The sequence below is a fragment of the Bos javanicus genome, chromosome 29 (assembly GCF_032452875.1).
Source record: "Bos javanicus breed banteng chromosome 29, ARS-OSU_banteng_1.0, whole genome shotgun sequence".
NCBI lineage: Eukaryota > Metazoa > Chordata > Mammalia > Artiodactyla > Bovidae > Bos > Bos javanicus.
In genome coordinates, this window is record NC_083896.1 from 26,321,052 (window position 1) to 26,338,523 (window position 17,472).

At 49.6% G+C, this 17,472-nt stretch overlaps 1 protein-coding gene and 1 non-coding gene across 2 annotated transcripts; one reads left to right on the forward strand and one right to left on the reverse strand.

Annotated features, from left to right (window-relative positions):
- Positions 1–3,432: 3,432 nt before the first annotated feature.
- On the reverse strand, positions 3,433–7,834 carry TMEM86A (transmembrane protein 86A). Its single transcript, XM_061406232.1, has 3 exons — positions 7,671–7,834; positions 5,292–5,556; positions 3,433–4,928 (listed from the first exon to the last, which is right to left on the reverse strand). The coding sequence occupies exons 1-3, from the start codon at positions 7,689–7,691 to the stop codon at positions 4,492–4,494; spliced, it is 723 nt and encodes a 240-aa protein (XP_061262216.1). The 5' UTR covers positions 7,692–7,834; the 3' UTR covers positions 3,433–4,491.
- A 4,588-nt stretch (positions 7,835–12,422) lies between these two features.
- Positions 12,423–12,496, forward strand: TRNAD-GUC (transfer RNA aspartic acid (anticodon GUC)). The gene has a single exon. It is a non-coding gene; the product is annotated as a tRNA-Asp (tRNA).
- Positions 12,497–17,472: the final 4,976 nt, after the last annotated feature.

Consider the following 17,472-nt stretch of genomic DNA (forward strand, 5'->3'; position numbering starts at 1 on the left):
CCAAAGTTCGAACCACTCTGCCATCTTCTCCATATCATTTGTTATGTATCTGGCCCCTGAAGACTTGGGAGTTGGCAATCAAGAGTTTGTAGTTTGCAACCCTTCAGTTCAGTTCAGTGGCTCAGGTGTGTCTGACTCTTTGCAAACCCATGGACTGCAACACGCCAGGTGTACATCACCAACTCCCCAAGCTTGTGCAAACTCATTGTCCATTGGGTCAGTGATGCCATCCAACCATCTCATGCTCTGTGGTTCCCTTCTCCTCCTGCCTTCAATCTTTCCCAGCACCAGGGTAGTTTGCAACCCTTGGTGGGCCTAAACATGCATTTGAAAAAAAAGCAGTAGTGATCAGGTCTAAACCAGACTTGACAAGCACAATCTCTCTGGAAGGGTTCTAAAAGGAATCTTTTATATTGACAAAAATTTCAATATATTTTGATGTGCAATCAAGACAAAACTATACTGGTCCAGGATAAGGATAGACAGGAGGCGCTGAAGGGAATAAAGGCTTCCCCCCAGGTGGTGCTAGTGGTAAAGAACCTGTCTGCCACTGCAGGAGAGGAGGGTTCGATCCCTGGCTTGGGAAGATCCCCTGGAGGAGAGCATGGCAACCCATTCCAGTATTCTAGCTTGAAGAATCCCATGGACAGAGGAGCCTGGTGGGCTACAGTCCATGGCATCACAAAGTTAGACATGATGGAAGCACACGAGGGAGAAATGGTAGGAGGGAGGCCCTCCCTCTGCACACAGGTGTGCCATGTTTCTGCTTATGTGTGCACAGGCAGGGGAAATGCTTTATTTCCTACACATTCTACTGTCTTCACAGCTAGATAGCTAGTTGCATGAACTCTCTAAATGCAAAGATGACCTACCTTGCTCTTCCCCCTTTGCGTTAAGCCTCCTAGCTTTGTCATGATCCTTTAAACTCACCCCCCACCACCTACCTCTCCAGCCTCCTCCTCTGCCACTCTCTGAAGTTTCCATGGCATGTATTGGTGTCCACAGTCTCCATGGTTACAGACTGTAACTGTCCTGTTACAGATGTCTGTCTCTGGGGAAAGGACCATGTCCTGTTGCTGTCTCTCAAGTACTCAGCTAAGTGCCTGGCACTGAGATGATGCCTTCACAGTGGCTGCTGAACTGTGGAACAGAACCAGGCCAGGGAAGGCACCGTGGGAGACATCCAGCTCTCATTCCACAGCTAGAGAGATCCCTGACAACTTAATTCTGGTTGTAAGCACATGGGCACAAGGCCCTGGCTCTAACACTAATCAGCCATGTGACCTTGGCAAGCCACTCTAAGCTTGTTTTCTCATCTAATTCTTAAGGCTGTTATGAGGATTAAATGAGATACTGCATAGAAGTGCCTGGCACACTGCGTGGCATACATTAAATGAATAACTGGCAGCTCTTGGCCCCACACACTCGGCTGACCTTGGCAGACTGCAGCTGGGAAGGACTGAGGATCCTAGGCAGGGTCCAGCCCCTGGTTTCTGCATAGTGACTCAAAGTCCAGGAGTTTGGAGGCTCCCTTGTCCCTAGGGTCATTCACACTGACAAATACTTTCTTTGCTCTTTCAGACAAAAATGACAAGTCAGTTTTAGCATCTGTCAGAGAGTCTGCGGAAGAAATCAAAGTACCTTTTGTGAGCTCCAGCCCAGCCCAGGCATCAGGAGGACATTGTGATGTGGGGCTTCTTGGCCTGTCCTCTGTGTGGTCCCAGTGAGGGTGGCCCTGCATGCTCTGTGGCGTTTGTCAACATAAACATTCACTGAAGGGATGGGACATACACTGAGTGCGTGTGCCTTTGCGTATATTCCTGACCATGGTGTGCATCAGGGACCAAGGAAATGGGACTTGGGAGTGGGATGCGGACACTCAGAAGCCCAACCCCTGAGAGCCTGCTCCAGACCCACCCACATGGGGAGCGACCAGTCCCCTTCTGGCTGGGCCTTGCCCTGCCTTCCCCTCCTCCACAACTGCACTGTACCTTGCCCTCCCCTCAGGGCTTAGCAGGGAAGTTTTCAACTTCCTCCCCAGCCTGCCCTTCCCATTTCTTTACTACAAGTAGGTATGTCTTCAGTTCTGGGATTTAAATGGATCAAGACCTTGCCTTTTTAGTGTCCAGGGTTCCTACCATCTGGGCATCCCAGGTGGCTGAGTGGTGAAGAATGCATTTGTCAATACAGGAGACACAGGTTCGATCCCTGGGTCAAGAAGATCCTCTGGAGAAGGAAATGGCAACCCACTCCAGTATTCTTGCCTGGAAAATCCCATGGACAGTGGAGCATTGTGTGTTACAGCCCGGGGGTTGCAAAGTCGGACACAACTCAGCGACTGAGCACACACTCATGCATATTCCTACTCTTTGAGAATTAGAGAATCTGAAAGCTAGAAGGGATTGGTCATCCACCTCACTATGTTTGACAGCAGCAAACTCTTGCTTAAAAATTTTTTAAGCTACTGGACTTGAAACAAGGATGGGGGTCTTTGAACCTCCCTCCTCTACTTTATTCTTTTGCTAGTTCCCACCAGCAGGGCTTCCCTGGTGGTTCAGCTGGTAAAGAATTGGCCTGCAATGTGGGAGAACCTGAGTTCAATCCCTGCGTTGGGAAGATCCCCTGGAGAAGAGAAAGGCTACCCACTCCAGCATTCTGGCCTGGAGAATTCCATGGATTGTATAGTCCAAGGGGTCGTAAAGAGTCAGATACGACTGAGTGACTTTCACTTTCAGCTCCCAACACTAATCTCTGTACAGATGCTAGTTTGAAAATTACTGATTCATTCAACACCCATACGGGGCTTGAGTCTACCACATCCCCACAATTGTACAACCCCTCTACTGATGGAGTACTCATTACCATCCATGACTTCCCTTTTTACTCTGGGTCAGGGAGCTGCCCATTAAGATGAAAATGCCTCTGGAGTCAGGTGACACATTATTCTGCCAGAGCTTCACATCTAAAGCATGAATCATACAATCTAATCTCATTCCTCCCAGCTGTTCAGCTGAGCCCAGACTCCAGGGAGGAGGAGAAGCATGAAGGGAATCTAGATTATTCTGGAGCAGGTAGCAAGTCCGGGCTGGGGAGGGGAGGAGGTGGGTAGCAGTAGAGGACACCAAGTAATGAGATACGGGGCACCTGTGCATAGGGGAGGGCATTAAGGACAAGTTTGGACGGTGGCAACTACTACCCATCCCCCATCCTCCTGAACTACATCCTCACCCACACACGTGACCAGAAAGTGAGACCTACTCCAACCAGCACAGTGTCACCAGAGCCAGGGAGCCAGCCTGACGCCAACATGCACTGGACAGGACTGTGACCCGCGCTGCGAGGACACCCAGGGCCCCTGGTGCCATGCCCCCACCCCCACCTCTCCAGGACAGGCACGTGCCACGCAGGCAGACAAGCAGGGCAGCCAGTGACTCTTGTTTTATTTTTTTTATTTTTTTTTCACGTGAGCAACAGGACGGAGTAGTCCCATCCTTGTTCCCCTTGCATTGAATGTGCCTTGGGTCTTATGACCCTAGAGTGTCATTGGAGCCCCTTCCTCTTGCTCCCAGTGCAGCAGGGGCAAGGAGGAAGGAACTGAGGGTGGGTGTGTATGTGGGGGGTGGCCCAGCTCTCTGAGCCAGGTTCAGCAACCCCTCAGCAGCTCCCTGAGGCCCTCTCCCTGTAAGACTTTGACACACAGCAGGTCAGAGACAGCTGGCAAAGTAAGACATAGGTAGGCTGGGAGACAGACCATACAAACAAGACTCACACACACACACACAGGCTGGCCCCTTCCTTTGGCATGGTTCCCCCTAGCCCTGGGGATAGGATCTGAGGGTAGTGGTGTGGGGCTTGAGCTCCGGATGCCCTTTGAGAGATGGGACCAACTTGAATCCTTGGTATGCAGAACTCCCGAGGCCAAAGTAGTCCCCAGTCTTGCCTACCTGGACAGACACCCCTCCACCTTCCCACCCAACACTTAGACATTAAGATTGTTCAAGTAACAAGGATAGATGCAGGAAAGGGAGACTCCACCCTCATCCAGTCCTTCCACCTAGAGGCCTGTGAAAGGTGCTTCAAGCCCTGGACATCTCAGCACAGACTCTTCCCCTCCTCACTCAACTCTGTGTAAATCAGAAAGAGTGGAAGTGGGTGAGTCAGACTCTTTCATCTAGTAGAAGTGGGGGAGGTCAAGAGGCTGAGCACCACAGCCCTCCAGAGGGGCTCTGACAGTCCAGATGGGGTAGAGGTGGGAAGATCCTGGCTCCGGCAAGGAGCATTAGGCTGGCTTCTTTTAGTTCTCAGCATGGTCCTGGACCACTAGCTTTGCTAGAAGAATCTTTTTTCTGCTTATCCCTCAAACTTGCACATTTCACAGGTGGTACCTGCTGCCCCAGGTTGGTACTGTGGTCATCTCAAGCCAGCTCTGGCAGACTCCCAGGTTCTGGACTCCAGTCCCAGGAGAAGAGAGAGGTGACCAGAACCTGACCCTCATTTGGCCTTGCTCAGTCTGTAGTCCTCCACTGGCTCCCGGCTCTCAACAGCTGACAGGGCGATGAGCATCTGGGCGGCGTAGTAGGTGGACATGATGAGTGCCCGCGAGTAGGGCACAGGGAAGCAGAACTTGTCGAGGGCGATGGTCAGGTCTGAGACAATAAACAGCAGTGCGCCAGTGCCCGCCGCTAGCTCAGTCCAGCGCCAGGCTGCCCCGACCAGCTGTAGCCCTGCCATTGCTCGCCAGCCCATGAAGCCGATAATGGCCACATAGACCCCCACTAGGTAGGTGAAGGCACCCGTGAGGTTTGGGTAGAGGAAGCCATAGCACAGGCCTGACAATATTACCATCAGCAGACCTGTCCGAAGACCCAGTGGCCGCATGCCAAAGGCCGAGGCGTAGAGCATGTGGGTCACGGTAAACATCAGCATACCTGGGAGTGAGAGGCGATGATGGGATGTTGAAGGCAAGCTCAGGTGAGAAACGAGTAACAGGAGATGGGGGTAGGAGTGGAGTGCTTGGGATAACCCAGGAGCTCTCTCGGGGGAGTAACAGGGGTGGGAAGAAATCCACGAAGGTAAAGATACCTCCAAACTCTCCTGTGGTACTCCAGAACAGATCACCGTATCACTGGCAAGGTAGTTTGCCAACAGGGGCCCCAACAGTCTTTGGCCTCAGAACCCCTTTAATTCCCTATGTTCTTGTTTTAAAAAAAATTATCTTTCCTAAATCCTTGGCCCCTCCCCGGGGTCCTCTAGCCCAAGATTCCTCCCAGGTGGCGACTGTGATGACTGACCGTGGACAAAGTAACCCTGGTCCTGCCAGATGAGGAAGGCGTCGCCTATGGCGGAGAAGACGAGCCCCACGAAGATGCGGGTGGCACTGGGGTGGGTCAGCAGGAATCCCAGGCCATGGGCCAGGAGGAAGAGCCAGAGGCAGAAGATTGGCAGGCACTTGATGAGGGCGCTGACCCATGATGGGCTGGACGAGGGCAGCCAGAGCACGAAATACACACAGGTAGCCTTGAAGAAGGGCACCAGCTTGGGTCCCTCACTCTTCACCTGGAAGACATGGGACAAAGGCAGCATTCAGAGCATGGGAGCCCAGAGCGGGGCTCAGAGCAGGACCCTCAGCCCAGGCATTCACCCCAAAGACAGGCCCACCTCCAAAGCAGGGAGGACTGACACAAACCCAGAGTGACCTGCCCCAAGCAGCCAGTGTAAAAGAGCCCGTCTTTAACTTGAGGCTTAAATGATTAGGAAGACAAAGGGCTCCATTGAGCCTGCTACTCACTTCCCATTCTTGGCCCTGGGGCAGGACCAAAATAGTCACTGGGCAGAAAGCAGACTTTAGGATAGTGTCCCATCCTGCAGCCCAAGGCTTCACCCTTTCCGCCCCCTCCTTCTCCCCCTACAAAGCCCCCTCAGCCTCTCTCTGGCAGCATCAATCTCCAGCTGTCTGGAATAGAGTGGAGTCAGCAGCAAACCACAGAGATGCCACAGCTGGCCAACTTGTGATCCTCAGCAGTGGGGCCAGGACACGGGCCCGGCAACACCAGGTGAGTGCCAGGAATGCGTGAGAATGAGCACTGTCAATCACCTCAGCTCCCACTGGCTCTCTTCTCAGCCAGTCTACAATTCAGCCTCCACTCTAGCTGCCCTAGCCTAAAGGTACCATCAAGGACAAGGAGAGAAGACAGGGATGCTGCCTAGAGAAATGCACCCATGAATGGGGAGCAAGAAAACTGTCCCTGAAATACCAGCAATCTCAGGGGTTGGGGGGTTGAAGAAGGTGTCAGTCAATCCCATTTCCCAGAAAACAAGAGCAACTTCAGGCACATCAGAAAGAGAGGCAGGAAGAGGAGGCAGGGTTCTCTCACCAGCTTTTGATCTGAAGCCAGCAGTCAGGCTTGGAGGAGATGAGGAACTGAGAGGGGGAAGTTAGAGCAGCTGACTGGGTCTCAGCTGGATTAGGGGGGAGGGCAGCTAAAGAAGGGTTGTTTCCCAGGCCATGCAGGCACTCTACAAGCTCGGGGAGGGAGCTGCTGCGAATATTCTGAATCTCGGATGCCCTCAAGCTGTTTTTCTTGGACATTTGGTACTGGGGCTCAGAGAGCGATGCAAGGAGCTGACGTTCCCGGTATACTCATGCTCTGCCCAAAAGACAGGTCTCTGGCCCAGTGAGCTGCCCAGCACAGGGCTACGAGTACACACTCAGACTCTCAGACCTCCAGGCCGTGGTTACCTGGCACTGAACAGACTGTGATGAAGGAGGCTGGGAAGAGGCAGATGTGGATCCAGGGGCTAAGCCTGCCCTTACTCTGCCAGGGGTGAGAGCAGTGAGAAGAGATGACAGAGTTCCTTCCTGCGGAGATTTCCCTAATGCAGGCTGGTCAGGGCAGGGACACAGGCAGAGGAGGAGATAGCTTATCCTCACAGTCCCCAGATCTCCCCAGCCTCACATGCCAGCCCTTGGAAGCATCTATTCCACAGCACTCCCCCAGGCCCCCTATTCCCTAGAAGAAGAAACAACAGTAGTAGCTGGGGAGGCTTTGACAGTCTTGGAGAACCCAGCGCTAGGAGTAGGGGAGGGGCGGAGAAGAGACAAGAGTTCAGGTGAGAAAGTCTGAACAAGGGGTGTCAATAGAGAACGACCCCTTTTCCCTTCTGCGCGTGATCCAGGCTGCCTAGACTCAGAGGCGTCACCTACACTGCCCGAGACTTGTTGTAAAGATGAGAAAAGGGAGGGAACGAAATGGGAAAAAGACTCCCAGGAGGTCCCAGCCCCGCTCCCGCTCTCCCCCTCTTCTCTGCGGTCTGCCCATGCAGAGCCGGCGGCCCGCTGCCGTCCCCTTCCTCTCCCAGGCGGGCCACCCTGCCGACCCGCGCCAGACACACGGAGATCAACAAAGTCACGCTTCCGAGTCACGTGCCCGCTGTTTTCCTCCCTCCCGCGGACCGGCGGGGGGCGCGCGGAGGAGGGGCGCCGGAGTCTGGGATGCGGGGGGCCGTGACCGCGCCGCCTCCCGCCGGGGGGCGGCGGGCGGCCGCAGGATCCCTGCCTTTCCTCGTCCCCACCCCGCCCCCCCGCCCGGGGCTTGGCCTGCCGAAGCTCAGTCCCCAGGCCGGTGGGCTCCGGCCGCGCCGGACACTGGCTCGCTCGCTCACACACTCACCACAGTGACCGGGGACACCATGGCGGCGGCGGCGGCTGGCACCCGGCTCCGGGAGGCAGCGGCCCGGGACGCGCCGCAGGTGAGGAGGCGACGAAGTAACGAAGCCCGGGTGACCGACGATACCTCCCGCGCGCCGGGCGCCGGAGCTTCTGTCTGCAATCCCCGCGACGTCACGGCAGACACAGCCAATGAGAGGGCTTGAGTCGGCCAGGGCGGGGGCGCAGAGCAGAAGGGCGGCCGGCGAGTCGGGAGAGGCCCCGCCCCTCCCCTCCCCCACCCCCACCCCCACCCCCACCCCCACCCCCACCCCCACCCCCACCCCTCCACTCCACCCCCATCCCCCCACCCCACCCCCAACCTCCTATACCCCATCTTTACTGCCCCAGAGAGAGAGGCTCTTCAGGCCGCGCCCCTCTAGGAGTCCGTGCCAAAGCCTCCTGGAACCTAACTGTGACCCCAGGCTTTGAGGGACGACAGAGGTTGGCTAAGAGACACTTTTCTGTCCCGGACACAGGGCTACACACATTTTTCTCATAAACCGAGGTAAAATGCAAAGACAGATTCCCTTCAGCCTTTAAACATGCAGTCCACATGGACACATTTGGTTAGACCCACAACCTTCACTGTACACAAATACACATCGAAATGGACACACGATGGTCCGTAGACATACAACTTTTTAACATAAAAAGAGACATATAGCAATCCATAGACCCGTGTGTGTGTGTGTGTGTGTGTGTGTGTGTCTCACAGTCGTGTCCGGCTCTCTGTGACCCTTTGGACTGTAGCCCGCCAGGCTCCTTTATCCATGGGATTCTCCAGGCAAGAATACTGGAGTGGGTTGTCGTGCCCTTCTCCAGGGCATCTTCCGAACCCAGGAAAGGAACCAGCGTCTCCTGTGTCGCCTGCATTGCAGGCATATGCTTTATCCACTGAGCCATTGGGGAAGCCCCCGCAGAGACCCATACATATGCACAAACACATACAGGATCACAATTACCCTTAAGCACCAAACAAATACATAGACACAAAACCGACAGGCCCAGATGCACATATATCCTTCAAGGTGAAAAGAGAGACACATATATAGGCATGCAGCAGCCTATAGACCCACAACCACCACAGTTACTCAATCACCCTTAGACACACATCTCTAACAACTCACAGACACCTTAACACCCACAAGAACACACCAGTAATGATGTGGCAGGCAGGCAGACAGGCAGACCTGAGCATACTTAAGGACCCAAAGGAGTATGAACGAACTCTGTCAAAAATGCAACTTAAGCAGATTAATGCTGATAGAACACAAACTAAAGGTACACAAGCACATTGGAGCCAAGCACCTGCAGAATCATGGGAATTAGATGAGAGAAGTGGGAGGCAATCAAATGGTCCCAGTCTTCCCACTTCCATGCTGTGTGGTTGGGTGAATCATATCCCCCATCTGATCTTGATTTCTTCATATATGAGTGGGTGATCTCCAATGTTCCTCCCAAGCCCAACATGTGTAGGATAGAGAAGGGCAGGGGCTGCTGGTGTCAGGAAATTTAAATCTAGAGCTCTTCCTGGAGTGGTAAAACTGGGACTAGGTCCCAGTCCATTTGACTGCCTCCCACTTCTCTCATGTAATTCCCATGATTCTGAACATGCTTGGTTTCAAATGTGTCCATGTACCTTTAGTCTGTGTAATATCAGCATTAATTGCAGATTTCAGAAACATCTTAAAGGATGTCCCAGTGGTCTTTGATCAGCTGCAAACTCCAGGAGATAGTGAAGGACAGGGAAGCCTGGTGTGCTGCAGTCCAAGGGGTGGCAAAGAGTCAGACACGACTTAGTGACTGAACTACAACAACAAAGAGGGAAGTAGCTGTGTGTCAGCCTTTGGGAATTGGGGTGGAGTAACCAGCCCTGCTTATCTCTAATTAGCAGCCATAAAGGAATTTTCAGCATCATGGAATAGTGACACCATAGTACTATTCTTCCTTGTGCTGGCTGGGGAGAAGCCCACAGACTGAGATCTCCTGTAAGCCCCTCCCGCAATAGGCCTCTTTTATTTTTTTTGGACCCTGCCTACTTTCCCTAAAGCCAGTGTGGTCCACATGACACTCTCTCAAAGCCAGGAGCAGCCCTCTTCTAGTGAAAGAATTGACAGAGATTCAGAGCCAGGGAAATAAAGGTGAGAGGCAAGGGCTGGGGCTGAGGCTCACTCACACTCTTCCCCTATCCCCTCCAGGCTCTTCCTACACAGTCCCAGTGGTATGAACTCCTCTTGTTTTACTTTCTTTCTAGTCAGGAGCTGTGGGGAAACTCACCTAACCAGAATAGGAGACTAGAATTGCTGCCGCCAGCTGCTTTCTCTCTCTCTCTCTCTCTCTCTCTCTCTCTCTCTCTCTCTCTCTCTCTCTCTCACACACACACACACACACACACCTACCAAGTGTGCTGCCTGGAATGAACACTGGATTAAAAATTACAAACACAGTACTAGCCCTTCCTCCTCTGTGACTTACTAGTCATATAAACGGGCACATCACTCCACTTTTGTTTTCTTATCGGTAAAATTGGGCCAGAAGATATGTGCAAATGTGTCAGCTTTTGACCTAAACCCTTTAATGTCACCTAAGGGATAATTCTCAGAGAGTGGCCAAGTTAGGGTATTTTTCATTTCTGTGGATGTTAGTTTCCTATCCATAAAAATGGTGGTTCTCAACAACTATCAAAATTACTTGGGAAGCTTTTTAAAAACATAGATACCCTTGTCCCACCCCAGACCTACTAATTAGGTGGCACAGATTGTAATAAACTTGAATATATCAACACCTTTGACTTCCCTTGGTGGCTCAGATGGCAAAGAATCCACCTGCAATGTGCAAGACCTGGGTTTGATCCCTGGGTTGGGAAGATCCCCTGGAGGAGGGCATGGCAACCCACTCCAGTATTCTTGCTTGGAGAATCCCCATGGACAGGGGAGCCTGGCAGGCTACAGTCCATGGGGTCGCAAAAAGTCATACATGACTAAGCAACTAAGCACAGCAAATAGATAAAACATGAGGCCTAGAATTGCAATCCACAGGGCTGTATCAATGTCTGATTACTGAATAGGCAAGAATCAATTATATAAAGTGAAAGTGAAAGTGAAAGTGAAGTCGCTCAGTCGTGTCCAACTCTTTGCAACCCCATTGACTGTAGCCCAGCAGACTCCTCTGTCCATGGGATTTTCCAGGCAATAGTACTGGAGTGGATTGCCATTTCCTTCACCAGGGGATCTTCCCAACCCAGGGCTTGAACCCAGGTCTCCCGCATTATAGACAGATGCCTTACTGTTTGAGCCACCAGGGGAGTCATCAATTATATAGGTCGTCCACAAAGCAGGGGCATCTCCCCTCTGTGTTTATTTTGTTTGCCCTTCTACCACCCAGATCCTTTCTTGGTCCTTCTACACCTTGCCCCTGGAGGTTGACCTCTATGAACTGTATCACTAGGGTTCACTTGTGTTCTGGCTTCTGTGCTCAGCTAATAAGAGGCAGAGGCAGATCTGTGGTTGGAAGAGAACGTGGTTGAGGTCCCCCTCCACCCACCACTAGTCTGCTGAGTGAGACTGAATTTCCAATAGTGACTGTGCTCTTCCATGGCTACAACTCCAGGCTTCCACCCTGGACCCCTAGGGTTGGCAACAGCTTGCTGCTATTGCTAGTCTTCAACCCTGACTGATTTGTGGCTAGTTGTTGTCTCTGACTAGTTTCCTTAATCCTGCCTACATCTCTGCCATCTCATAAGTTATATTCTTGAATCAGCAACCTGATTGATAACAGTCATCAATGAAGCAGAGGCACTGCCCCCTTCCCCTAAGGAAGTTAGTTCAGTCGCTCAGTTCTGTCCGACTCTTTGCGACCCCATGAATCGCAGCACGCCAGGCCTCCCTGTCCATCACCAACTCCCAGAGTTCACCCAGACTCACGTCCATCGAGTCAGTGATGCCATCCAGCCATCTCATCCTCTGTCGTCCCCTTCTCCTCCTGCCCCCAATCCCTCCCAGCATCAGGGTCTTTTCCAATGAGTCAGCTCTTTGCATGAGGTGGACAAAGTACTGGAGTTTCAGCTTTAGCATCGTTCCTTCCAAAGAAATCCCAGGGCTGATCTCCTTCAGAATGGACTGGTTGGATCTCCTTGCAGGCCAAGGGACTCTCAAGAGTCTTCTCCAACACCACAGTTCAAAAGCATCAATTCTTCGGTGCTCAGCCTTCTTCACAGTCCAACTCTCACATCCATACATGACCACTGGAAAACCATAGCCTGGACTAGACGGACCTTTGTTGACAAAGTAATGTCTCTGCTTTTGACTGTGCTATCTAGGTTGGTCATAACTTTCCTTCCAAGGAGTAAGCGTCTTTTAATTTCATGGCTGCAGTCACCATCTGCACTAAATTTCATTCCTATGAATAAGATTTCTCACGTGTTTCAAAAATGCAATTGTATGTACTGTGTAGTGTTTTTATGTTGATTACATAGTATAAGTGGCAGAAAATGGGATAGGGCTGCCTGAAATTAGACATCCCTTCCTCTCTGTACCCAAAACTACCTATTTCACACAACTTGGTAATTTTCTTTTTGTTTGCTTGTCTCCCCTATCAAAGTTTGAGCATGTTCATCCATTCATTCAACAAATGTTTGTTGTGCACCAAGTATGTCCTAGCCACTATGTTAGATGCTGGGTTTTAAAACCTTCTGTAAGATATAGGTTCTAGGAACTCCCTGGTGGTCCAATGGTTAGGACTCTGCACTGTCACTGCTGAGGGCCCAGGTTCAATCCCTGTTCCAGGAAATAAGATCTCACATGCCGGGCAGTGCAACCAAAAGAAAAATAAATATAGGTTCTGTCATGGAGTTCAGTTCAGGCAGGCAAGTAAACAATAATTAAAGGGGTGTGGCAATTTAAATAATTGAGGTATGAAGGTTGTGTCCGCCTCTTTGTGACACCATGGACTCTACCCTACCAGGCTCCTCTGTCCATGCGATTTTCCAGGCAATAGTACTGGAGTGGATTGCCATTTCCGTCTCCAGGGGATCTTCCCGACCCAGGGATCGAACCTGGGTCTCCTGCATTGTAGACAGACGCTTTACTGTCTGAGCCACCAGGGAAGTCCTGACATCAAAAAGACATCTAAAATAATCTTTTAGCATGCCTTGAGGAGTTAAGAAAGCTGACGCTAAATCTATAGAGATGAGCTGGTCTTCACTGATTAGACACCGATGTTCTAGGTGCCAACTAAAAATTATCACTTGCTTTCTACCTCTACAAGGCCACTAGCCACTGCAGTCTCTGACCTTTAACACACTGTGAAAGGAGATCAGGGAGGAAACCAGGAATGAGGCCCTCTGTGCTCTGGAAAAAACTGGCAGAACAGGCCTTCAGATAGTTAGATATTTTCAGGAGATTTTATGACCCTAGTTTCCTGCATCTTCTCATATCTAGAAAAGCATTAAACTCATTAACAGAGGTATCTGCTCCTCATAACTAGCAGTAAATTTCTCATGACTAGCAGCAACCCTCTGCCCAATATATGCACGTATCCCCCTTCACTAAAATCATATATAATACTGTCCCCTGCCACACATCTTTGAAGCAGTTCTTCAGATCTGTCTCTAACACTGTCTCCCAGGCTATAGTCTTCATTTTCCCCAAATAAAACTTAACTCACAACTCTCATATTGTGCTTTTTTTTTTTTTTTTTTGGTCAACATAGGACAGAGGGAATTGCATGTGTACGTAGAAGCACAAGAGACACACTGAATTCAGGGAAATACCTATCATCTTGGGGAGGGCTGGGGAGTAGAAAAGGTGAACCTGGAGAAGTAAGAAGGAGCCAGGTCAGAAAGGATCTGAATGTTCTGCCAGCCAGTTTGGACTTGACCTAACAAGTCTTGACCTTGACAAGAAGCCAGTTGTCTTCTATTCCTATGTCTTCTATTTCTATGATTGTTTTCTGTTCTCACACACCAGATACATGGAGGATACACAGAAATGGTGACTGATCATTAGTCTGGGCTTGCCTTTCTTCCTCTTTTGGGGCTTTTACCTCTTTCACCAGTAGCCTTCTCCATCTCTGATCATCATAGTTTTGTCCTGGGATATTTTCTACTCACTTGGTTTGCCCCACTTGGCATTGTAATGCAGCTCTAACCTGTTTCAGTTCAGTTCAGATCAGTCACTCAGTCATGTCCGACTCTTTGTGACCCCATGAACTGCAGCACGCCAGGCCTCCCTGTCCATCATCAACTCCCAGAGTCCATCCAAACCCATGTCCATTGAGTCAGTGATGCCATCCAACCGTTTTATCCTCTGTCGTCCCCCTCTCCTCCTGCCCTCAATCTTTCCCAGCATCAGGGTCTTTTCAAATGAGTCAGCTCTTCGCATCAGGTGGCCAAAGTATTGGAGTTTCAGCTTCAACATCAGTCCTTCCAATGAACACCCAGGACTGATCTCCTTTAGGATGGACTGGTTGGATTTCCTTGCAGTCCAAGGGACTCTCAAGAGTCTTCTCCAACACCACAGTTCAAAGCATCAATTCTTCGGTGCTTAGCTTTCTTTATAGTCCAACTCTCACATCCATACATGACCACTGGAAAAACCATAGCATTAACTAGACGGATCTTTGTTGGCAAAGTAATGTCTCTGCTTTTTAATATGCTATCTAGGTTGGTCCTAACTTTCCTCCCAAGGAGTAAGGGTCTTTTAATTTCATGGCTGCAGTCACCTTCTGCCTGTTTACCTGATTCCTCACCTACTGCTGGATCTCAGCTAATTTCTCCATGACTGTTTCAGATCCCCAGAACACTTCTAACCAACTCTCAAAGCCACCCAGCCCCATCCAATCCCTGCCCCACTTGGACATCTGGGGAGGAAAATCAGACAATGATGAATAAATATTAAGGAGGGTGTGATAAGTTTAGATGTTCCTATAGCAATGCAGGGGGAGTGTCTTGGCGCACTGTCAAAAGTGAGCTGAATGTGTTTGCCAAGTGGAGGCATTTGGGAGGACTCGGTTACAAATCTGGAGCTCAGAACACAAGGTGAAAAGACAGATAGAGACTTGGAAGCCAAAGCCATTCTGAAGACTATATGGAAGCAATTAGCCAGGGAGATCTTGAGGAAGGAGAGAAGGGGGACTAGACCAAGCCCTGAAGGTCATATTTCAGGATAAAGAAAAAAAAGAGGAGAACTGGGAAGGAGAAAAACACACAGGTCAACAGTCATGTCAAAGATGTTTCTGACACCTCCAATATACTCATAGGGGAAGAGACAGACACACCCAGAGAAGCGTATGTTCTCATAGATGATCTATGGTATTTGTGGTTTGGCTCCCTCCTTCCAGAACAGGTGACAGATGGTGGTTCTGCTTCCTTATTGGAGTAGTTCAGAAACTTTGAAGACAGAAGACAATGACACATCTTCATTCCTCACTGCGTGTTCCACTCTCTCAACTCCAGCCCAGGGCATTCCTGAAGGTCTCTCCTGCCTTGTCTGCTTACAGGAGTCAACCTAGGTGGACCAAATCCCACTGTAACCCATCCTCTGAAGACACTGGTTCCAGAATGCCTCTCTCCTGCTTGACTCCACCTGAACCGTGAGCCCTGGGGTAGCTGATATAGTCCATGATTCATGGTCTGCTCCTGGAGCCTCTAGGAAAAGGACAAAGATTTTTAGCAAAACTTACCTTTCCAGACCCTCCATTAGGACTAAATTTTAATGCTGTCTTGAGATAACTTGTGGGTCGGTATCCCTAAGGACATTCTGGGCTCTTTGTTTGCCTTCTGGGCTTGAGGCCAGACACATCTGGGTTCTTATCCTTCTTTCCTTTCCTTTGTCTATTGACAGGGACATCACTGACCTTAGACATAAGTGGATTTCTCTAACTGTGAAACTACCAAATCAAGGCTCTCCTGATGGGGTTCAATGCAGGGATGCCTAGGAGGGATACCTAACTTTGGAGAGATATGTGGGATGAGAGGACCACCAATACCTGAGAGTCTAGCATCCCAAACTCTGTAGAGTCCAAGTGTTTCAGTCACTCCTTGTGTTGAGGCCTTCCAAGTTCAGCTGTCTCACCGACAGCTTCAGTCCCTCCCCCCACCACCCAACATGCTCCCTCCATCCAGACCCTAAGCTTTCTGGCTTGCGCATTTGGGTGGCTCCTTCCGCTATTAAAAAGTAAGTTAGTATGAGGAAGTAGAAGCAAGAAAAGTGAAGTGGCTGGGGGTTAAGCAGGAGGATGGTTTTGAGAAACAAACAAAAACCTAAAAGATCCCACTCATCAAGCCTCAGGACACTGAATGAGTAGTTCTGTCCACAGCCTCGGCTCCCTTAGGCTAACTGTCCAGAGCAGACCCTCCAATCTCCTCCTCTCAAAGACTGCATCTTCCCAAACAGATGAACTCCTTTCACTGAACTCTGTGTCTAGTTACTTTGCTGAGACACAGTCATTAATTCATGAATCTGGTATTTATTAACCATTTACGATGGGCCAGGCTAGATCTGTGTCACAGATATGAACAAACAGACCTTTCCTGTCCTTGTGGCACTCACAGTCCAGCAGGACAAGCTGATGCAATGACCACAACCTCAGCCTCCCATCTCCACTCCACGCCTCTTCCCTAGGTCTCCAAGACCAGAAAATTGAGCAGGGACAGCAAAGGCTGGCTGGACCTTCCCAGCGTTTCCTCCTAACTGGATGGGAAGTGGAGCAAATTTGTCTATGAGGCTATTGAAAAGAACCTCTTTTGACTGTGAAAGTAACATATTCATTATGAAAAACATGGAAAATATAGAAGAGTATAAATAATAAGAATCACCTATAATGTCACAGTCCAGAGATAATCCCAGCTGAATGTTTTGGTATATTTCCTTCCAATTGTTTGACATGCATATTTTAAGTTTTAAACTATAAATTCACTATAATTTAATGTTCCCATATTGCTGAATATGTAGATTTTTCCCTAATATAAATGATGCTGTAATGAATCACACAGTACTCCACACAAATCTTTACCCACATCTTTGATTATTTTCTTAGGAAAATTTCTTAGAAGTAAGATGATTAAGCCAAAGCAAAGTATTATATTTATGATTCATAAACATCTCTCCAGCATTTAGTAATGCCAAAATTACTCCCCAAACAAACCTTTTTCCTTTTTTGATGACTATGAAGCACAGTAGTTCAGCTGGGAAATAAGCATATAAATTCTTCACTTAAGCCTGATATAAAGATAACATTTCTGTTTAATTAATTTCCTAGAAGATCTACTTCCTGTATTAATAACAACGACAAAAAATTTTTTTAATCAATAATAACAAATGTTTTTAGTGTTTGCTATATGCCAGACCCTGTATTGGATACTTTCTCTGTATATATATACAGGGGAAAAAAACAATAAATAAACTGAATTATATAATATTTTATATTTATTGTATATGTATATAAGTGCTTTTGAACTGTGGTGTCAGAGAAGACTCTTGAGAGTCCCTTGGACTGCAATGAGATCCAACCAGTCCAACCTAAAGGAAATCAGTCCTGAATATTCATCGGAAGGACTGATGCTGAAGCTGAAGCTCTGATACTTTTCGCCACCTGATGCGAAGACCTGACTCATTGGAAAAGACCCTGATTCTGGGAAAGACTGAAGGCAGGAGGAGAAGGGGATGACAGGGGATGACATGGTTGGATGGCATCAGTGACTCGATGGACTTGAGTTTGAGCAAGCTCTGGGAGTTGGTGATGGACAGGGAAGCCTGGTTTGCTGC